Below are 21,270 nucleotides of genomic sequence, written 5' to 3' on the forward strand. Positions count from 1 at the left end.
ACAGCAGTTAATTGGATAACAGGCCAGGGCTCAAGGCAAGCGTGACCGAGTAAGGCAGGATCCGGGCCGGGTGTTGAAGACCCCCATTCTTCGCGAAAAGGGAGCTTGCTGCATTTGGGAAGAGTAGCTTAGCAGTGTATACTTAAACGCTGCCCCTCAGGGCCTTGAATGCTGCTGTATTCGTGGTCCACCTGTCGACGGTCGCTTGCCCTAGAGGAAGTCGCACGGAAGAACGACCCAACAAAGCAGGGCGTTGCCCTCGCGCCTATAAAAGATGCGAACGTAGCTAATAGTCTCTAGGAAGCTTTCACCTGTCGGGGCTGCCGCCGAAGCAGCCCGGCTCAACAACCATGGGAGGCAACGACGACCGGGGCCTGGACGGCCCCGACGAGTCTGCGACGAGCTTTGGAAGCTTGCCGCCTCCAAGAGCAGTGAAGTATGCATGGGCGCCCTCTAACGACCGGGTGAACCATGAAAACTTCCACCGCATGCTGGAGGAGTACCGCACGTGTAAGAAGCGCGAGCGGGACTTGGAGCTGAAGATTAAGCAGTGAGTCACAGCAAACAGGCGGGCGGCATTGTCGGGGTAGGGCTTGGGGGCCTCAGGCAGCACGGAGGGGTGAGCGTGTGTGGGGGTGCACGAGGGCTTCGTGGACGGCCCAAGCAGGCCGTGGACTGCCTGTAAGTCCTGGAGCAAGGCGTTTCGGTCCTTTGGCGCCCTGGCAGCACTACTGCCTCACAGCATGGCCATCGCAGCGCACATCTGTGCCGCCCGCGTATGTTGGCACACCGCGGCACCCTTTGCCCCCCATTGCCCGCCTGCCCTGCCGCCTGCATCCCCTCTCTCAACCCTGCCATCACGCTACAACACCTTCGTCCAGGCTGGGCGCGCAGCTGGCCCGCACCGAGGAGGCCGCGAAGCGGGCGCTGGTGCAGACGGACGCCACCGCCAAGGGCGGCGCGGCGCAGAAGCTGCTGGATGCGGAGCGGGCCATTGCCAAATTGCGGGCGGAGAATGCCGAGCTGGCCAGCAAGCTCGCCAGGTACAGTCGAGGGCGCTTTCGGGACGCGGTGGGCTGTCTATGAATGGACTAGCTGCCGGGGTACGGGCTTTCAGGGTCCCAGCTGCAGCGGCAGCGGTTCTTTCTCTGCCTACATCACGATTACTTTACCAATCAAGGCGCCACCATGGGCCTGCAGGGAGAAGAAGCGGTCCAGCGACCTGAAAGCCATGGCCGACACCTACAAGCAGCGCCTGGACGGCTTCCTGCGCGACCAGCGGCACCTGGTGCAGAAGGTGGGCCAGCTGGAGCGCACGGCGGCGGCGACGCGGCGCAAGCCCGAGGACGAGTTCTGGGGCGAGGAGGCGGGCCGGCGCTTCGTGGCGCAGCAGGAGGAGCTTGTGGCGCTCAAGGAGGAGAACACCGCGCTCAAGGAGCTGATCGAGAGCGGTGCGGAGTGTGTGTTGTGTGTGTGGGGAGGTGGTGGTGGTGGTCGGGCAGGCGGTGGCCGGGTGGGGGGTTGCCGCGGGCGGCTGTTGCGGGGTGGGATGGAATACATGAGCGTTTGATGGGATTGTGCTCCGTTGTAGCTTGGCGGTGCGGGTGGGCAAGGTTCTGGAATATGCCCGTGGCAGGGGCAACACATCGTGCAGCCCGTACATGTCTCATTCTCCTCACATGCCTTGCTTGCGCCCACTCCGCGCCTCGTTCTCCACCATGTTGTCGCCACAGATGGACCGCTGGCGCAGTGCAAGGCGTACGAGGGTCAGATTAACGAGCTGCAGAACCTGGTCAAGTTCTATGAGCGCAAGATCACCACTATGGCGGAGGCGGGGCTGGGCGGGCTGGAGGTGAGAGCGGGGCGGGTCTGTGTTCGTGCGTGCCTGCCAGGGCTCCTGCTCTGCGCACAGGGCCTACTCGGGGTTCGATTGGGGCGACACATGGAAATGACGCGGGATCGGGGGTCTGGGTGTGTCAGCGCTGGCTCTCCCGGTTGTGGTACCCTAGCATACCTGCTCCGCACTCGGCACTGTCCTGCCGCACCCCAGGCCCTGGGCGGCCCCGGCAACCAGCCCGGCCCGGACGACTGGGTGCTTGAGGAGTTCTGGCACAACGACGAGATGTACCTGCTGGACCGCAAGACTGGCAAGATGTTCACGGTGCCGGGCGACAACAACTTCCCGCGCCCGCTGGGTGAGAGGCGGGGAGGCGGGCGGAAAGGAAGGGAGCTGGCTTGCATGTGGGGGCTAAGAACGAGCGAGAGCTGCCTGGCCTGCGATGGCGATTTGAGGGTCTGACAGACGGCGTGCTTGAGCAGGGCTTGGGTATGTATCCTGGTGGCACGCCCAGTCCCCGGCCAGCCCCCGCCATCCATGTGCTCCTCGTATCCCAGGCATCCGCACCAACAAGGAGGTGAAGATGGGCGTGCACAACTCCATGGAGCGCTTCCTGGCCACACTGGACTCCTTCCTGGCCAACAACGGCGCGAGGCTGCAGGTGCGCGCGCGGGCAGGGGCGGCAGCCGGTGGCGGGACTGACAGAGGGAGGAAGGCGGGAAGGCGGGCGGGCAGGCAACGGGCGTGTGTATGCGTGGGTGGCTGACAGGTCCGGCCCGGTGTGTGTTCATGCGGCGTCACGCGCTGCAGGAGGTGTTTGCCCAGTTCGACGTGGACAACAGCGGCCAGCTGGACCGCCGCGAGCTGGCGCGACTGCTGCAGACGCTCATGCCCGACCTCAACCAGACGTGAGGCGCCCCCGGGGGGTGGGGGCGGGGGGGGGGCATGTGGGGCAGGGGCAGGGCCGGGACTAGGGATGCTATGTTACGCCGCTGGCGTTAGGATGCTAGACAGGTATAAGTAGGATGTGTGGTACGGCCCCTGCCCGACTTCCTGCTCACTGCGCTGTGTCGGGGCTGGCCCCCTCCCAAACAAAATGCAAGTCCCTTGCCTAGCCGTTACACGCTCCTGCCCCTCCCTCCACCCCTTCCGTCCCCTCCACCGCCCTGCAGCCAGATTGAGGAGCTGCGCATGATGCTGGACGTGGACGGCGACGGCCTGATCAGCTTGCCCGAGATGCTGGAGAGCATCAAGGAGGCCTTTGCAGCACGTGAGTATGCGAGCCGCGCGGCTGTGCCCTGTGTGGGCACGTGTGGCCTTGCGCTGATGTGGGGATTATGGTGTATGTGGGCTGCAGCTGCTGTTACTTCAAACTGATCTCCACGCCCCGCCTACTTCCTGCATAAATGATAGATTCATATATGTCCCTTTCTGCGCAACCGTCAACTCTCGTCTCGCGCTGACCCTGTCCCCCTTTTGCGGCACTGCATTCCTTGGATGGGTGATGATACCTGAAACCTTTTTCGTTGGGCTCGGGCATGTACCATGCGCCCCCCCCCAATAAAAAACCATAATGAATGTAACTCACCTTCCGCGCCCACAGGCACTGCCGCCAAAGTGGGCAAGAACATCGAGGTCAACGACGCGCTGGACCGTATCCGCGAGGTGCTGCGGGACAACAAGCAGGTGCGTGCCTAACCCTCCGCCGGTTTCGCTTGCTTTGATTTGGGCTGGTGTTTACACACACACCCTGCCCGCCTCGTGCATCTTGGGTGGTGCCTGGGAAAGGGCCGGTTGCAGCGGCCGTGCCTGAAATGTTCTACTGGCTCCGGCTCTACTCTGCATCCCCTCACCTCGTCCAAACCATCGAGTTCTGTTCCTCCTCCAACCAGTGTTGCTGCTGCTGGCGCAGGAGGTGAAGGCCTCGTTTGACGAGCTGGACGGCGACCGGGACGGCTGCCTGACGCACCTGGAGGTGGTGCGGCTGGTGCGCCGCTTCCTCAAGGGTGAGCAGCGCGGCCGAGAGCCACCGGTTCAGATCAAAATCAGGGCCAGGGTCCGGATCGGGATCGGGGCTGCTGAGGGGTATGCACTGCAGGCGCATGGGTATGCGCGATACAGTATGTGGCGCTGTGATGGCGCCGCAGTTCCTTGGAAAGAGAGAGGGGAAAAGGGATGTAGCCAGCTTCGCCCCTGACCGGTCTCCTCTTTCCTGCCTGTTCCCTGCGTCCTCCTGCTGCCGATGCACCAGACATGTACCAGAAGGAGGTGCGCTACCTGCTGGCCAAGCTGCAGCAGTGGGACGTGCTGGGCGAGAGCCGCGTCAGCTTTGACGAGCTGTACCAGGTGGGGCGCAGGCGGAGGGTCGGGCTGGATGGGTGGATTTGGGCGGGGCGGGGCCTGTTTTCACCATTCCCAGTAAGCAGCCAGATGCACAAAGGTGTAGGACGAGGAGGAGGAATGTAGGCGGGTTGGAGTGCATGGAGCCGGGCGAGGGGGCGGGGGCGGGGGTGGTTGTAGGGCATCGCTGTCGGTTCTCTGCACCGTGCCTGCCCCTGCTGGTCCTCACTGTCCACGAGAATTTCCCCGACTCCACCCTGACTCCACCCCGCTCCTCACCCTGCCCCCTTCAGTGCCTGGAGCTGGTGCGGGTGTTCCGAGTGGGCCAGGGGCTGGGCACCGCCATGCGCACCGGCTCGCCCATGCGCTCGCCCACACGGTGAGGGGGGGGGGGTGGCCGGTCAGTGGTGGTGCATCGCAATACAATCGCCCCTGTCCTTCTTGTTCATCTCGGCTGCCGCCTCCTGCCCACCTTCACCCATGCCTCCTCCCTCGCCCTCGCCCTCGCCCTCCCGGCCCTGCAGCTCCACCTCGCCCAGCAAGGTGCCCACCGCCGGCCCCAACATCCGCGCCAGCGGCCCCGCCCGCGCCTCGATGATCCGCTCCACGGTGGGCGGCGGCGGCATGAAGGAGGCGTTCATGCGCGAGCGGGTGGGGCAGCTGGAGGCGGAGCTGCGGGACGCGCAGCGGCGCAACGGGGAGCTGGAGGACGACGCCAAGAAGGTGTGCGGAAGGCCGGTGGCAGGGCTGGGTCGGTAGGCGACTGGACGCAGGGCCCGTTTTGGTTGGGGGCACGGTGTGGGAGGCGGATGGTGAGGAGCCAATGGGCTGTGTATGGGAGAAGCGCTGCGTAGTCCGGTGAGCGCAAGTTTGCTATGTTGCTTGGCGGAGAACGCACGGTGCTTAGGATGGTGGATGTGCGCATCTGGCCTTGGCACTGCTGCTTCCTGGGCGGCTGTTCCTGGTCCCTGTCGCGCAATTTCCAACAGTTTCTCACTCGTGCCGACACGCCTCACTAGGTCATGCCTGGGCCCCCATCCCCTGGAACCCCCACCCCTCGACCGCTACCCTCTTGCAGGTGGAGCTGCTGCAGCGCGACGCGGCGCTGTACAAGGCGCGCATCGAGGAGCTGGAGCGCGACTTCATGAAGATAGACGTGCTGGGCAACCTGGAGGCGGCGGGCGGCGACGAGCAGCTGCAGAAGGCGTGGGAGATCGCCTCCACCTTCAAGAAGAGGTGCGGTGCAGTGGTGGTGGTGGTGGTGGTGGTGGTGTGGAGTGGGGGAGGCCCGGCGACTGGGCTGCGCCGGCTTGGGCTATCTTGACATGTGCGTACTGAGTACTGCTAAGCTTCAAGAAACTCGGCATTGTAAATTGCCGACCTCCCGTTGTCGCTGTCCCTCACGCTGACCCCTCCTGCTGGCCCTTTAAACTGGACCCGCCGACCTCAGCCCCCTCACTTGCTGACGCCCATCCTCACCTGCGCCCCCCACCCTGCGCCCCCCCTCCTGCCCCCGCCCCCTCTCCACCCCTCCAGGTTCATGGAGCACAAGGGCGAGCTGGACAACATCCGCATCCTGTACGCGCGCATGCAGGCGCAGCTGGACGAGACGCACAAGCTGTTGCACGAGGAGCACCGCAAGCGCTTCAAGTCAGTGCGGCGGCAGGGGTGTGGTGTGGTGTGGTGTGGTCATGCGCGTGTTTGGCCGCCTCGACAGGGTAAAACTCGCACGGCACCGCCTCAACGGAACCCCAATACACCTCCTCCCGTCCCGTCCCCCACAGGCTGGAGGACGAGATCACCCGGCTGAATGTGGAGCTGATGCGGGTGCAGGACCTGGAGTCCCGCCTCACACACGAGAAGTGGGTGCGGCGTGGCCGCGTCGGGCTGCTCCTCGTGTTAAAGAGCACAAGGAAAACATAGCTGCTCCTCGTGTGTACGGTACATGGCCCGGCCTGCATGCCGTTGTTGCACACGCATGGGTGGTACCGCAGTGCGTCCGCACAGCTGAGCTCGCAGCAGCGCACTGCTGCGCACACGTGCGTACACACACGCGTGGTTTCAATCCCTTGAATGCACGTCACACATGCGCTCCCCACACTGGGCTGCACCGGCCTAAACACCCGCACCTTCATCACCTCCACAGGGGCGAGCGCGTGAAGCTGGAGCGCGAGTACCTGTCGCTGCAGCACAAGGCGCTCAATGCCCCGGGGGAGGCGCTGGCGGAGGTGCGGGCGCTGCGCGAGGAGCTGTTCGCGGTGAAGCGCGAGAAGGCCACGGCGCAGCAGAAGGAGGCGGAGGTGAGGGAGGGGGCTGGCTGGCTGGGGGCAGGGGCCCAAGATGCAGGGGCCCTGGGCGCGGGGGGTGGGGGCAGGTGCAGGTGGTGGGTTGGGCAGGAGTGGTTGTTGGAGCCGCGGTAGGAGCACAGGGTCTTCAGGCATCCACCGATGCCGGCAGCGAGCGCACCCTTGTGGCTGAGCTGTTGCGAAGCTCACAATTGACGTCACATCCTCTCCACTCTGCCATTACTACCAGCATTCCAGTGCGCTTCCATCGTCGCCACCACCACCACAACCTCCCTTTCCCTCCCTTGCCTCCTGCTGCCAGGTCCGCATGGAGCTGCAGCACGTGCGCACACTGCTGGACGGCATGGACCAGGTGCGGTGCGCGGTCAGGCGTGGGGGGGGGGGTTGCCAATGCCAGTCCAACTAAACCAAACCAAGCGGAGTACGAGCGGGGGGAGAGGGGCGGGCGCGAGGGATGTGGTTTGCGGTTAGGGAAGGGAGGGACATGGGCGCGTGGGCCTGGCCGGGGCACATGACAGCCCGTGGCATTGGGCACACGACAGCTCCACTCCTGCTGTGTGCGGCTGGATGGCTCATGCCGTGAAGCACCGGCAGTACGCGCAAGAGGCCGCGATGCCTGCTATCCTGCGTGCCTCACTCAACCATACACTCCCCTCCCTTTTCCCGTCCTTCCCTCCCCGCCCGCCTCCTCTCACAGACGTCTTACAAGGCCATGCAGGACGACACCGACGCGCTGAAGAAGAAGGTGGCCAGCCTGTCGCTGGAGCTGCAGGCGGCGCGCGACAAGCTGGCGGTGTACATGCGCACGGAGCTGCCGGGCGCGGCCACCAACACCGACCTGCTCTTCGCGGACGACGGTGGGTGGGTGGTGCAGCCTGCGGCGGCGGCGGTGGTTGTGGCGGTGGTGCTTTTGGTGGTACTGGTGGATTGGGGCAGCACGGTCCCCTTTCTTTAGGAGGGGTCCTTGCTCCTTGGCAGATTGCGCTTGTGTGGGGTGACTGCACGTCTCACCCTTAACAGCATGGCCGATCCATCCTTGTCCTCCTCGCCTCTTACCTCCTCCCCTGCTCCTGTTCCTCTCGTCTCTCTTACCTCCAGACCTGCTGTTCGGCTCCGACCGCAAGCCCGACTCGGACAAGACGCCGGAGGAGCTGCGGCGCGAGCTCATCCAGCTGCGGGACGTGTGGCGGCTGGACCAGGGCGAGATCAAGAAGCTGCACAAGGTGGGGGCGGGGGCCGTGGGGGGCAAGGGGCGGGGTGGGCGGGAGGCGGGGTGGGCGGAAGGCGGGGCGGGCGTCGGGTTGGCTGGGCCGGAGGCGGGGTCACCGAGAGGCAGGGGGAATGGGAACGGGACAAGGAAAGGGGGGGGAATTTAGTTGGCGGCCCCAACCCGGCACCAACCACATGCTGCCAACGTGAACGGCGAAAACAAATGACAAAGCGCGCATTGCGGTGCGGTCGCGCACCTCTCTCCCCTCCTCCCCGCTGCCCTGCCTGCTGCCTGTCAGGTGCTGGAGACCGAGTCCGCCATCACCATGGAGGCCAAGGCGGCGGTGGAGGAGGCGCACCGCGAGATGGAGCGCGTCAAGCGCGAGCTGCAGGCGGATCTGCGCAAGCTGGAGGTGGGTGCGGAAGGTGGTGGCGGTGGGGGAGGGGGGGGGGAAGCAAAACGTGTAAGGGGCGAGGTAAAAGTAAACCGAAGCCGATGCATAAGAGCGAGGAAGAGACCGTGGCCTATGGTGGTGTGGTGGGGACCGGACATTGTAGTGCTGTACCGGTCACGGGCGGCTGGGGAACGAGCAGGCGGGGAGCACAAAGTTGCGCTTGCCTGCGTGAGGATCCTGGCATCCGTGCAACTTCCACTCCACTCCCCCCTCCCCTTCCAACACGCCTCGCCCCTCTCCACTCCTTTCCTCTTAAACGCGCAGCGCGAGATCGAGCGGCGTGATGAGAAGATCCGCAAGCTGGAGCTGCAGCTGCGCGGCGCCTACAGCGGTATCAACCGCGCGCTGCGCTCCAGCAAGCGCGGCGGGCTGCGCGACTCCATCCGCTCCGACGCCGACGACCTGTCGGAGCTGAGCGAGGACCAGAACATCTTCGAGCTGCACGTCACGGAGGCCCAAGTCTACGTGAGAAAGCGGGGGGGGGGAGGGCTGGGCGGCGGAGGGGGCGTGCTCGGATTAGGCTGTGCTGGGTATGCTAGGGTGGAGCTTGTGGTTTCTTTGGGGGGGGTGGACCCTGAGCGTGCATATGTTCTTGATAATACTATGCGATGACGCCGCCCCTCGACCCCCCCCCCCCCCCCCCCACACACACACACTCCCGCCCCCACAGGAGGAGGCGCTGGGCAAGGACCCCGCCGTGTTCTTCACCTTTGACTTCTTCATGCACGAGTCCCAGGTGCGTGCGTGAGTGACTCAGTGCGCGCCGCCATGCGCTTGACTAGCTTGGAGCTCCGACAGAAACACAGCACCGCAACCCCAGCAACCGCTTCTCCTCCTTCAACTCGTTCTCAACCCTCTCAAACCTTCTCACTCCACCCCTCCTCCCCACCCTCTCATCACGCCCACACCCACCCGCCCACAGGCCACGCCCATCGTGTCCTCCAACGCGCCCTCCTTCAACACGGTCATCCAGTACGTGGTGGACTCCGACCCCTTCCTGCTGGACTACCTGGACAGCCACGTGCTGGAGCTGGAGCTGTGCCGCGCGCGCGGCTACGACTACGACGTGCTGGGCGTGGCGCGCTTCAGCCTCAAGCAGGTGGGGGGATTGGGTGAGGGCGGGGTGGGCGGGGTGGGTGGGGAGTTTGTGTGCCCGGGCCCAGCGAAAAGGGTCCCAATTGCCAAGGAAGCTGTTGGGTGGGGGAAGGGTGGGTGGGTGGGGTGGGGTGGTGGGGGAGATTAGGGAGGGTAGGCGGGGCGGGGCGTATTTGCCCAAGCCCAGCCAATGAGGGGGAGAGAGGGGAGCGGGGACTGGCAGCCCCGTAGTCCACCCAGCCGCAGCAAGTGGAAACGTGTGGCTGTAGTCATGCAACGCGGGCTGCACACGGCGTGAACAGCCAGTCACCACACCGCCCCAGCCCCAGCCTCTCCTGCATTGGGTTCGGTTTGCTTTGGGGCTGGTATCTACACCCCCCCTCCCTCCCTCTCGAATGCCTACCGTCTACCATTTCCTTAGCTACCGCAATCATGAACGTAATCCCCTCCCCTACCACCTAACCCCCCTCCCTCGATTGCCTACCATTTCATTAGCTACCGTAATCATGAATGTGACCACCCCGCCCTTCCACCTAACCCCCCACCCCCCACACAGGTGCTGGAGGACTTGGAGATCGGCGCGGCGCTGGGCTACAACCGCGCCTACCACTACGCCGACGTCTTCGGCGCCGACGGCAAGCGCCTGGGCCGCCTGCGCTACGGCTACTGCTTCCGCCGCCCGCTGGACGCGCTGCTCAAGGAGTGGCGGGCGGCGGGCCGCCACAAGCGCCGCTCCGAGCCGGACGAGCGCGACCCGGCCACAGCCGCGGTGCAGCAGGTAGGGGCTGTTTATACCCAAGCCCAAATTAAACCAGCCCAAGCCGAAAATAGCGGGGTGGTGAACGTGTATGGGGGGGGGAGTTGGTTTGAGTTCGGGGATTCTGAAGTTACTGAGTTTAGAGAGGCGGGGTGGGATTGGGTGCATGACGGTGTGTTCAGGTCAGCAATCTGGCATTGCCCGTGGCGGGCGGGTGGAGCCGTGTGTCCCAGCGACTTCATTGGGCCCCCGTTGCGGTGTCGTGCGACTTTGGATACCTGCTCTCTCATGCACGCTGCTGCTAACACGCTGCTCCGCTGTATCCTGCCGCCTGCACACACACACGCACACAAACCCTTGCTCAGGCGCTCACGCAGCCGGGCAACGGTCAGGCGGTCAAGGTCATCATCGAGCGCTGCGACGGCCTGGTGCCTGCGGGCGGCACGGCGCTCACCATGAGGCCCTACGTCTACTACAGGTGCGTGTGTGTGTGTGGGGGGAGCGGGCGGTGCTGGCCGACACAGACAACGAACAGAAGTTCCCCTGCTTGTTCCCCTGCTTGTATCCCGTTCCCAATGCTGTAACCTTGCAACCCCCAACCCCAACCCCGACCCCACCCGCTGCGGTCCCAGGTTCCCGGGTCACCGCGACTACCGCGACACACAGACGCTGTCGGGCGCACACCCGGTGTTCAACGACGAGGCGGTGTGGGCCATTGCGCGCACCCCCCAACTGGCGGCGGACCTGCGCACACGCCACCTGCAGCTGGTGGTGTTCGACGACAGCCAGGTGCGGGGGGGGAGGGTTGTAAATACCAGCCCAGAATAAACCAACACCAACGAAAACGAGCGGAGCACAGACAGAGGCGTTAGTTGCAAGGAGGGGGTGGCGGTGGGGGCAGCATGCCAAATTAGCGGAGCCATAGCCAAGCTAAACTAGCGGAAGCTGGGGTGGAAGGGGGTAGGTGGTTAAGGACGAGGGGAGGCAGGCACATTGCCGATGTGTTGTGGAGCCCGTGCGGGCGCTGTAGTTGCCGCGCCACCCCCACCCCACCCCCCAACTCCTCCACGACCATGCCCCTGCCCCTGTTTCGTCCCTGTTCCTACTCCCCCCCTCTTCATCCTGTACCGCTTTTCCAAACATCCTTGCAAACCCCCCTTTCACACACACACACACACACACAGAGCGACGACCCGCTGCGCGCCATCGTGGGCGTGGCCAGTGTGCCCCTGGCGGGTCTGGCCCAGGGCGTGCCGGTGGAGGGCGCCTTCAAGCTCACCAACCCCGTCACCCGCCAGCCCGCCGGCCGCGTCGTGCTGGGGCTGGGCTGGCACAACCCGCTGCAGCTGCCGGGAGCCGTGCCCAAGCGTGAGTCATGCGTGCATCGCATGCGTATGTGCGGCAACGCATTGCGAGAAGCTTGTGTGCGTACATCCACAGGCATCCACTGATCTACCCCATCTCATTCTAAGAACCCTCTCTCCTCTTCACGAGCTTCCCCCCCCCCCCACCACCACCACACACACACACACCTCCGCCCTCCACCCCCGCAGCCCCGCCTCCGCGTGTGCCCATCAGCAACGATCCGCTGGACGGCGGCCCCACCCCCGACTTCGGGCTGGGCGCCGGAGTGCAGGAGCTGTTCCCGGTCAGCGGCGGCGGCGGGCCCCTGCGCCCCGGCGCCTTCGGCCCCGGCGGCCCCGGCCACCCGCTGCCGCGCCCCAGCCCCGCGGGCGGCCAGGGCGCCGCCTTCTACGCCCAGCCGCAGCCGGGCGGCGCCGGGGCGCGGCCGTACCAGGGGCAGGGGCAGGGGCAGGGGCAGCAGCCGTATGAGGCACACGGCCTCGCGGCCGAGCTGGGTGAGTTGGGGAGCGGCGTTGACGGGGATGTGTGTGTGTGTGTGTGTGTGTGTGTGTGTGTGTGTGTGTGTGTGTGTAGCCGGTGCGGTACCGCAGCCCTGCGGCCCTGCTGCCCTGCCCTGCTGTACTGCAGCATTGGACAGTGCAGCTGCACTGGCGCTGCTTCTTGCATTGCATGGTTGCCGCGTGTGCTGACAAGGGTGGTGGTGCACTTGCCCCATCTCGCAGGCGGCAACCACGGCGGTCGGCCGGGCGCCGGCCGCGTGTCGGAATACGGCCTGGCAGCAGACACCCGGCAGGGCGGCCCCGCGCCGCCACAGTCCCCCTACCAGCAGCAGCCGTACCAGCAGCAGCCGTACGGACCCGGCGGCGGCCTCGGCGGGCCGGGTGGCGGCGGCGGCGGCGGCGGCTTCGGGCTGGCGGCGGAGGCTGCCGCCCGCCAGCCGCCGCAGCAGCACATGGGCGCGCACGGGCAGCAGCTGACGCAGCAGGGGCTGTACGACCCGGCGCAGTACGGCGTACAGCCGCAGCAGCAGATGCTGCCGTACGGAGGGGGGCCCCAGCAGCAACAGCAACAGCGTGTCAGTGACTACGGCCTGGCGGCTGACACACGTGACCAGTACGGGCAAGGCTACGGCGGCGGCCCTGGCGGCGGCGCCGGCGGGCCTGGTCAGGGGCTGTACGGCGGCCCTGCGGGCGGCCAGTCGCCGCTGCGGCCGCAGCAGGGCCGGCCGCCGCTGCAGCAGCAGCAGCAGCAGGAATTTGGGCTGGGTGCGGAGGCGGCCGCCGCTGCCGGCTACGGCATGGCCTCGCACCCGCCGCCGCCGCCGCTGGGCGGCATGCAGCGGCAGGGCTCCTTTGGCCGCCCGCCGCCGCCGGGGCCGCTCGGTCCCGTCGGCCCGGGCGGCCGGCTGGGCGGCGGCCCGCCGGGGGCGGGTGGCGGCCCGCGGCGGCCCAGTGATGCGGCGTACGGCATGCAGGCGGAGGCGGGCCCCGGGTGGGTGGGTGGATGCCGGCATTGCTTGGGAGCAAACCAGACGGACCAGGCGGAGGCGCGGGGGTATGGGGCATGTGGCGTGTAGATCGGTAATGCTGGGGCTTTCGTGGTCCTTAGGACTTTTCTAGAAGCCGGGGCAGGGCGGCATGTGCCATCCTTGCGCGCAGCAGCTACGAATGTTGATATGACGGAAAATGAATTCGTCGTACGGTTCTCGCATCGCAGGTATCCGGCACGCCCGGACCAGCCGCCGCTGCGGCAGGGCTCCTTTGGCGTGGGCGGCGCCGGTGGCGGCGAGGAGTTCGGGCTGGGGGCGGAGGTGCTGGACGCCGCCGCGTCGCCGCCGCCGCCAGGTGAGCAACCTTTCGGGGAATTTAGACTGCCTTGGTGCCGCAGCCTTGCCCGCCCACGCGCCACACGCCCACATGCCCCTTCCCTCCCTCCCTCTGTGCCCGGCTCACGCACGTGCTCCAGGAAACATGATGTTGCCGCCGGGCCGCGGCCCCGGCGGCGCCGGCGGCGGCGCCGTCCCCGGCGGCCGCTCCCGCTACGGCGCCGAGACGGAGCTCTCCTTGGAGCACCCGCCGCCGGCGCCGCTGCTGCCTGCGGGCCCCAACACCGCCACGCTGCAGCACGCCTACCACCCGGCGCAGCAGATGGCGGCGCTGCTGCCGCCGCCGGCGCCCAGCCCGCCCGCCAACGCGGGGCTGGGGCCGGTGCTGCGGCGCGAGCGGCCCGATCTGGGCTCCTGGGTGGGGCGCGAGCACCGCATCTTCTTCTGCCTGCACTCCATAGAGCTCAGCCAGCAGGTGGGCAGGAGGGCGTCAGGGGGAGGGGCAAGGGAAGGGAAGGGAAGGGAAGGGAGGGGAAGGGAAGGGAAGGGAAGGGAAGGGAAGGGAAGGGAAGGGAAGGGAAGGGAAGGGAAGGGAAGGGAAGGGAAGGGAAGGGAAGGGAAGGGAAGGGAAGAGAAGGGCTGCAAAGGGCAATCGGGGAAGAGGGGCGGGGAGCATATGAAAAATGCACACAGGCGTGGCAGGTGGATGAGTTGGGGTGGGGGGCCTTGCGCCTCGCTCCTCCCACCCTCCACGCCGCACCTCACACCCTTCCTGACCGGCCCCTTCCCAGTACCCTAAACAAATCCACCTGCTCCTGCTCTCGCCCCCGCCCTCCCCATCCCGCCCCTTCCCTTTCATCCCCTTCCCCCCCCACACACACACTTCTACTAAATACCCATGAATGTCCCCCCCCGCCCCCCCCCCACACACAGGCGCTGCGCAACGCCAACGTGTCCGCCGTGGTGGTGTGCCACAGCCTGCTGGAGGAGGGCGAGGCGGGCGGCAACGGCATCAGCATGCTGGACACCTACAGCCAGCCGCTGGCCAAGGCGCCCGGCCAGCTGCCCATCAACTACTGCGTCGCATACAACGTGCTGGTGAGGGCGGTGGGGGCGGAGGGGGGGAGAGAGGGAGAGGGAGCGGGGTTCGAGTACAAGTGGTGTGGGCAGCAGCGTTGGCTGTGCTGGGGCCGTGGCTGGAGGGACGGCTCCTACTGTTGCCGGCTGGAGGGACGGGCCCATCACAACCCGGCGCCCCTCTCCCCTCCCCTCCGCTTCTCCCAACCTCCCTCCCCCTCTCCCCCCCCTCTCCTCCAGCTCTCCCCTGCCTCCCCCCTTGCAACTGCCGCCTTTGCTAGTGCACCGCTAGTTTGGCTTGGTTTGGTTTAATCTGGGCTGGTATTTAAAACCCCTGCTCCCCTCAAAGATTGTCTATTGTCTACCACTTGCCTAACTGATCGTGAATGTAACTACCCCCCCCCCCCCAAAAAAGGCCGGCAACGCCGCCTCCGAGCTGTACGGCGGTCTGACTGGCCCCGGTGGCGCCGACTTCAGCCTGGAGCTCAGCCTCATGGCCACCAGCGGCTCCAGCGCGGAGGCGGGCGCGGCGCTGGCGGGCGCGGGGCGGGCGGGCGGCGACGTGGCGCCCGGCACCTTCCGCGTGCTGGGCAACGCGGCGCTGCCGCTGGCGGAGCTGTGGACGCGGCGGCGCGGGGACATGATCATGGTGGGTTTGGGGGTGGGGCGGGGGTGGGGTGGAAGGTTTGTTGGGTTGGGTTGTGGAGGCTGCAGGACGGGTTTGCAGGGCCGGTGGGGAGGGGGGTGGCGGTGTCCTGAGCAGGCGGGATCTGGCTCCGCCATCCACGCAAACCCGCCACCTCCCCCGTCAACTTCCTCCCCCGGTGATCCTGACACGGCGCGTACTCACGCCCTCCACCCCGTGACCACCCCACTCCCCACCCTGCCGCCTGCAGGAGCGTGTGGAGGTGCTTGAGGACGCAGACGACGCCGGCAGTGTGGTGGCGGTGCTGACTGTGTCGCTGGTGGCGGAGGCGGCCCTGGCCACACTGAGGGAGACCATGAGGCACCGCGGCGGCGGAGGGGGCGTGCCGTACTGAGGAGGCGGGGTGGTGGTGCGGGTTTGACACGCCGGGGTGTTGTGACCGACCGCTCGACTTCTCTAACTTGCAAGAGTGCGGTTGCGGTGGCGTCCTTTTATACTGGCGGCCAGCTGGGTTGGTTGCCCAGGAAGGGCGTGGCTTGAACTCATCACTGCCGGTAGTTTATATCTCGTGTATCATGCATGGAGCAAGCGGCGCTGCACGGCCACGCCAGCTGCTGCTGCATGCAGCGGCCTCCCTGGCTGCATTAGCCGTGTGGGGTTTGTGCATCAACATTTGCGGTAGCCGTGCGGTGTGACCCAGGGTGTGACCTCAATGACATGTACCATTGGCAATTTGACATGTACATGTGAAGCCTGCTCGCCGCTTGGCCTCGAAGGCCGAGCCACAGCACCACGGGGCCAGTAGACACCCGTGCCTTACTGTTGGACCCTTGAACCAATACGGTAGCCGAACGGTAGCCCGACCCACGGCCCGCAAGGGTCTTCATGCTGGACAGCGTGCCACTGCAAGCCTTGTCAGCAGACACGCGCATCATGAGTGCATAGGAATGGCTGCCCCCAATGCAGCATGCCTTACTCCGCCTTCCTACGAAAGTTCAGGGCCCCCGTGCCCCAAGACTTCAGTCACACGAGGGATCCGAACCAAGGAAATCCCCTCGATCCAGCCCACCCCGCGTGTAACTCTGTGCCATTTGATGTACCGGTATGGTCAGTGGCCCGGCGAGACATCCTTGTTAGATATCGATTCATGCGCACTAGCGCTTGAGAGCCCCGGTATGTCAGCGCGCATGTGTCAATGGTGGGGACATGTGCTGACCTGTCGTACATTCACTGTGCACGCCTGCTGCTGCTGTTGCGCCGCGCACTCCTGATGTGTGGTCTGGTGTGACTGCGGCGGCTGCCAGGGCAACCTGGGCTGCTGCCACGCGGGCGCGAATGAAGGGCGGCACCAGCTCAAGACCGGCGTGCTGGGCCACCAGCTCCCACAGCCGGCCGCGCTCCAAGGCCGCACCCATCATGAGCAGCGGCAGCACATATCTCCCGCGTCTGACCCAGGTCCAGCACCGACCGCGACGTCAGCGGCTGCAGCGCCGGGGCTGTAGCGCCCCCGGCTCGCAGCCGCCCACACGCAGCGTGTGCAGGCGGCGGGGCAGAGGCGCCGACGCCCGCCGCCGCCAGCTCCGCCCGCCACGCGGTGAGGACCTGCAGGCGGGACAGGGCTGACAGCGGCCGGGGCGGCAGCGGGCCCGAGGCCGCGCCCAGGTCCAAGTGTGCCAGCGGCCGCACACCACTGGCTGTGGCAGCAGCAGTGGCCGTAGCAGCAATGGCTGTAGCAGCAGGAACCGCGGCTGGAGCAGCATTGCCAGCAGCACCCGCGGCAGCGGCGGCAGTGCCAACGGAGGCGCTTCCGGGGGCTGGCGAATTTCATAGCTTGCCGCCGCCGCCACGCAGCCCGTCAGCGCCAGAGGCGCCGCCGCTGCAGCCGGCGGCACCGGCGGCGGGGATGGCGGCGCATCTGGCGCTCCTAGCAGCGGCGGCAGCAGCTCGTGCAGGAGGCTTTAGTGGTGCAGGGGGTGGTGCTGACGGTGCTGGTGTGCCTCGCCAGCAGCTGCAGGCTGCAAGGCCGCAGGGCCAGGATTTGTAAGGGGGCCCAGCTCGTGTTGGATAGGGGGCCCGCACTCGCGCACTGAATGGCTGGGAGCTGCGCAGCGGCTGTTGCGCAAAAGCTGCACCGCCGCGGCGCTGGAGCTGGAGCTCTGCTTCGGTGCTGAACCGCGTGCCTTGTGAGTCTTCAACGCCAAAAGCACATAGTGACGTGGCGATACGGTATGCATGGGACCGAGCCAAGGGCATAGAACATCGGTTGGCCGCAGGGGAGGTTGGCCGTGGATGTCCCGAGTCGCGAACGCGCAGGCGGGCAGCCTGCTTGTCCACGGCGCGCCGGACAGCAGCGTGGCACACCAGCGCGAGCGACAAGCGGTCTTTGTGGCCAGCAAAGGCCAGAATTGATTGGCTTAAGTCAAGGTAGCATATTGCCTAGCTTGGGCGCCTTTTGTAAGCAGGGCGTTCTCCGGCAACTATGGTTGCCAGTGGCTACTCGCTCACTGCGGCTTGATTGGGCTTCAATTACCACGGTAGCTGGCGCTAAAAATCTTTACCCTTCGGAAGTACTAGAACAAGAACCGAAAGATCCACCTGTCGGATCCAACGCGCCATGTTGGATGGTCGAAGCGGCGCATTGATATTTGCCTAGGTGTTGCGCAGGAAGAAGGTTGCGGCCTGACGATAGGCAACTCGGGCTTGTGCCCGGCACTAGCGCAGACATCAGAGGCTCCACCCTGGGCTTCGCCACTTACCTGGTGTGCACTGCGGCTGACTGTTATATGCGCACATCTGGACACTTGTAGAAATTGAAACACAGGCCACCGGTTCGCTTATTGCGAAGTGAAAGAAAAATCGCTGAAATGGTCGACTCAAAGCCGCTCCGTGGCTCTGTGCCGCGGCAGACTGCAGACATCAATCCTCGGGTTGCGCAAGGCATTTCCGGCCTCTTCAGTCGGCCGCAGCTCGCGGACTGCCAGCTGGTGTTCGTGCTTGACCCTGGCCCCCGCAGCGCAAGTCCGGTACCACCGGCGCAGAAAGTTGTGGGCGAGCCGCTGCCGGGTCACTCGTTTGTCCTACGCTTCGCTTCTGACAAGGTAGCAGCGCAGGTAAGGGCACAGTATTTCATTATACAAGCCTGCCGTGCCAAGTGTCTGCGCTTCTAGCTCCCTCACCGATGTTGGCGGCTTTCCCCGTCCCCTGTGCACGCAGCTGGACTGGTGCCAAACAACAGTCGCCGACGCTCCGCAGACTCGACGCAGCAAGAAGGCGCGCAAGTCAGAGGGGGCAGCAGATGCCGCTAACTCTGTGAAGAAGCTTCCGGAGGTGCACCTGATGGTGGGCGGGGAGGAGGAGCTGCCGGCGGCGCGTGCCGCCATCCAATTCGCCTACACGGGCCGCGTGGAGGCGGGCGGCGGCATCCGCGAGGTGCTGCAGGTGCGGCGGCAGGCGGCCTACCTGCAGATGGAGGGCTGCATGGAGGCGTGTCTAGCGGCGGTGCGGGAAAAGCTGGAGGCAGGCGGCGGGGCCGGGGCGGGCGCAGCAGCAGCAGGCGGCGGTGCTGGTGGAGGCGCGGCCGCAGAGGTGCCGCCACCCACAGCAGTGCTCGAGCTGTACAGCTGCAGGGACGTGTGGCCTGATCCCTCGGAGGACCCAGCCTTTGCGGCGCTGCTGACGGAGGCCAAGCGGCGGCTGGTGGCGCATTTTGGTGACACGCTTGCGGTGCTGAACAAGCAGCAGCTGTATGAGCAGATGCAGGCTCTGCCGGCTGAGGGCCTGGAGGCTCTGCTAGAGTCAGATGATTTCGGCACCGACAGCGAGAGCAGCGTGGTGCTGGTGCTGGCGGAGTGAGTGGCAGGACGAGGCAGGGGAATGTCAGGCGTCAGGACAGAGGGCTGGCTTGTAATGTGCTTGGTGGTGCAGCAGAGGGTGAAGAGGGCTTGTGATGCAGAGGGCTTGGGATGCATCTCCGTGCAGAAGCAAGCGCATGCATGGCCATAACGGACCTGTCGCGCCCTTCGTCTGTCTTAAGCTGCCTCCGGTCCTGCTGTCGCTCTGCTGTTGCGTTATCGACGATGCTTTAAGGGAACGATTAGTGCGCACGATGCCAGAAGACCGTGCAGTTGCGTACCGTGTGCATCTTGATCACTGCCCACCACCCTCATCTCTCCCCACCCAGGTGGATGGCTGCCAACCACAGCCGCACGGACGCGGCCACTCGCCGGCGGCTGTGCGAGCTGCTGCGGCTGGTGCAGTGCAGCCGCACCTACCTCAGCTGGGTCCTGCCCGCTCTGGCCGCACGGCACGAGGCCAGCCCCGACAGCGCCGCGGGCTGGCTCCCGCTGACCCGGGACGACGCCACCTGCCTCCTGACCTACAGCTCAGCGACCGAAAAGGAGCGGAGCGCCATAACAGGCGAGGGCCTCTTGAGCATGAGTGTAGCGATAGAGCACTGGCCGGCAAACTGGCTCAGCACGCAGCGCCGGCGCCAGTGCTTGCCTGCTGAGGGCCGCACGATCGGCTTCAGTGCCAGCCTGGCAGAGCTGACGCAGGCTTTTGGTGGTCTGGAGTCAGCTGAAATGAATTTAATATTTCCCAGCCTGGCAGGTACCCGGCATGCCAACCACTTCGGGGCGCAGGGCTGGGAATGGAGCCCCTACGTGCGGTGGAAGTCTGGCGACGCGGCAGCGGGTGCCTTTGTGCAGCCACGGATGCCCGCTGCCCTAGGCGCGTCTGGTTCTGCGGCGGCAGCAGGCGCCAAGCTCCTGAACGGGGCCGTGGTGGCTTTCCCCCGGCTGCGGCTGACCGTGTGCGGAGCTGGCGGACAGCAGGCGTGGTCGAATTCTTATGACAGTAGTGAGGTTGTTATGGCGCGGCACAGCTGGGGCTGGGCCAAAGCCCTTGAGCTGCGCGAGGCACCAGCTACCGACCAGCAGGGCGATACCGCCAATGGCAGCAGCAGTGGCAGTGGCAGCAGTGGTGTGGTGGCGGCGCGCTGGTCGGGCTACCTGCAGGGCGGCACGCGGCTCTCCGGCAGCGTCACGCTGCTGCCGCCGCCGTAGTACTATACTTAGGTATTCGCAGTGCTACATGTGAGGATCATGGCGTGCCTGGCAGTAACACGGGCACTCGTACATACGGGCAGGATGAGCGTTTGTGCGATGTGCTGCATGTATCGGGCACAGCACGTGGACTGGTCGTCGAGCGCAACGCCACGACGCGTAAGCTAGCCGAGGAAGCTTCCTCTCGTGTGTTTGCATTGAAGCCACGTGGCGGTGCGCCACCGCCGTGTTGCTTCCGCTCAGAGGGGGAGGGGGCCTCGAAAACAGGTGGTTCGGTGGCGGTGCTGTCGTGTGATGGGCGGGGGCTGGCCCGGTCTCGGCACGGTTCTCGGCTTGAGGCGCCTTATTTGGGGCGGTGAATGCGAATGGTCGCGCAGTGTGCACAGACCTGACGTGCTGCTGCTGACGCGTGGTTAGGGCGGTAGGCCACAGCTGTGTCGTGCCATGTTGAGTTGCGTTGCAGTACCTGTACTGTACCCGTATGGGGGCAACCGCGTGTCGGCGCAGCGCAGCGGTTTCTGTGGAGTTCTGAGGCGGCCACATACCTCCCCGGCAACATACCGTAGCCGCGGGCTGACTGGGCAGCACGGGGATATTGGCAGGCAAAGGCTGGGCTTTGACCTGCTTTGCGCAAGGGCGTATTCTGGGGCGGATAGACCGGTAGGGCGTATTCTGGGGCGCATAGAGGGCGTATTCTGGGGCGGATAGAGGGCGTATTCTGGGGTGGATAGAGGGCGTATTCTGGAGCGGATAGACCGGTAGCACCAGGAGAGTTAGAAAGGATCAAGGGCGTATTCTGGGGCGGATAGATCGGTCGCGCAATCCACGGTAGGGGCGTTGCTACGGCAGGCGGCAAGCTTCTGTGCAAAATGTGCGTAATTGAGGAGCTCCCAACCCCGTGCGCAACCCTCCCAACCCAGTCTCTCTCCGCGTCCGCACGCCTTGCTCCCTGCGAAGCGGTGCCCCGCCCCACCTCGCCTCACTCTGGCGACCTCAACCCACGCCCCCCCCCTTTTTGGCCTGGCCTGCCTGGCAGCACATGCGCGCACACCGCCTCGACAGCGCAACGCCTCCTGCTTCTTTCTACAGCCCCTGCTGTACCTCTGCGCCGCACCCCAACCTGATACCGGCTCCCCTCTCGGCCGTACTTCCGTGCGCCACGCCCGCCATGAGCTCGAGGGTCCCCCAAGCCAACGCCGTCTTGGCATGCCTAGTTTTCAGAAGGCCATCGATGTCGTGCCCAGTTAGGCTTGGCATCCTCCAGCAGCCCCCTCTGCACGCCCGCATGTCCTTTC

The 21,270-nt window shown here is 65.8% G+C and overlaps 3 protein-coding genes across 3 annotated transcripts; all 3 read left to right on the forward strand.

Moving 5' to 3' along the window:
- The first annotated feature begins 13 nt into the window (after window positions 1-13).
- CHLRE_14g632050v5 (uncharacterized protein) lies at window positions 14-16,004 on the forward strand. Its single transcript, XM_043070425.1, has 35 exons — window positions 14-550; window positions 882-1,043; window positions 1,201-1,451; window positions 1,734-1,852; window positions 2,051-2,195; window positions 2,395-2,498; window positions 2,648-2,745; window positions 3,010-3,107; window positions 3,441-3,523; window positions 3,750-3,843; window positions 4,089-4,183; window positions 4,471-4,556; window positions 4,702-4,900; window positions 5,256-5,413; window positions 5,714-5,827; window positions 5,962-6,039; window positions 6,324-6,477; window positions 6,785-6,835; window positions 7,181-7,340; window positions 7,582-7,706; window positions 7,992-8,105; window positions 8,412-8,612; window positions 8,818-8,883; window positions 9,070-9,246; window positions 9,799-10,020; window positions 10,365-10,477; window positions 10,632-10,788; window positions 11,184-11,367; window positions 11,553-11,858; window positions 12,087-12,855; window positions 13,081-13,208; window positions 13,330-13,664; window positions 14,123-14,287; window positions 14,682-14,915; window positions 15,163-16,004. Exons 1-35 carry the CDS (start codon window positions 351-353, stop codon window positions 15,304-15,306), a joined length of 5,889 nt encoding a protein of 1,962 aa, XP_042917098.1. The 5' UTR covers window positions 14-350; the 3' UTR covers window positions 15,307-16,004.
- Window positions 16,005-16,083: 79 nt separating this feature from the next.
- CHLRE_14g632076v5 (uncharacterized protein) lies at window positions 16,084-17,415 on the forward strand. The gene has a single exon (XM_043070426.1). The coding sequence runs from the start codon at window positions 16,636-16,638 to the stop codon at window positions 16,954-16,956; it is 321 nt and encodes a 106-aa protein (XP_042917099.1). The 5' UTR covers window positions 16,084-16,635; the 3' UTR covers window positions 16,957-17,415.
- Window positions 17,416-17,503: 88 nt separating this feature from the next.
- On the forward strand, window positions 17,504-20,875 carry CHLRE_14g632100v5 (uncharacterized protein). Its single transcript, XM_001692709.2, has 3 exons — window positions 17,504-18,022; window positions 18,126-18,760; window positions 19,093-20,875. The coding sequence occupies exons 2-3, from the start codon at window positions 18,249-18,251 to the stop codon at window positions 19,973-19,975; spliced, it is 1,395 nt and encodes a 464-aa protein (XP_001692761.2). The 5' UTR covers window positions 17,504-18,022; window positions 18,126-18,248; the 3' UTR covers window positions 19,976-20,875.
- The last annotated feature ends 395 nt before the right edge of the window (window positions 20,876-21,270 follow it).

The sequence above is a fragment of the Chlamydomonas reinhardtii genome, chromosome 14, assembly GCF_000002595.2.
Source record: "Chlamydomonas reinhardtii strain CC-503 cw92 mt+ chromosome 14, whole genome shotgun sequence".
Lineage (NCBI taxonomy): Eukaryota > Viridiplantae > Chlorophyta > Chlorophyceae > Chlamydomonadales > Chlamydomonadaceae > Chlamydomonas > Chlamydomonas reinhardtii.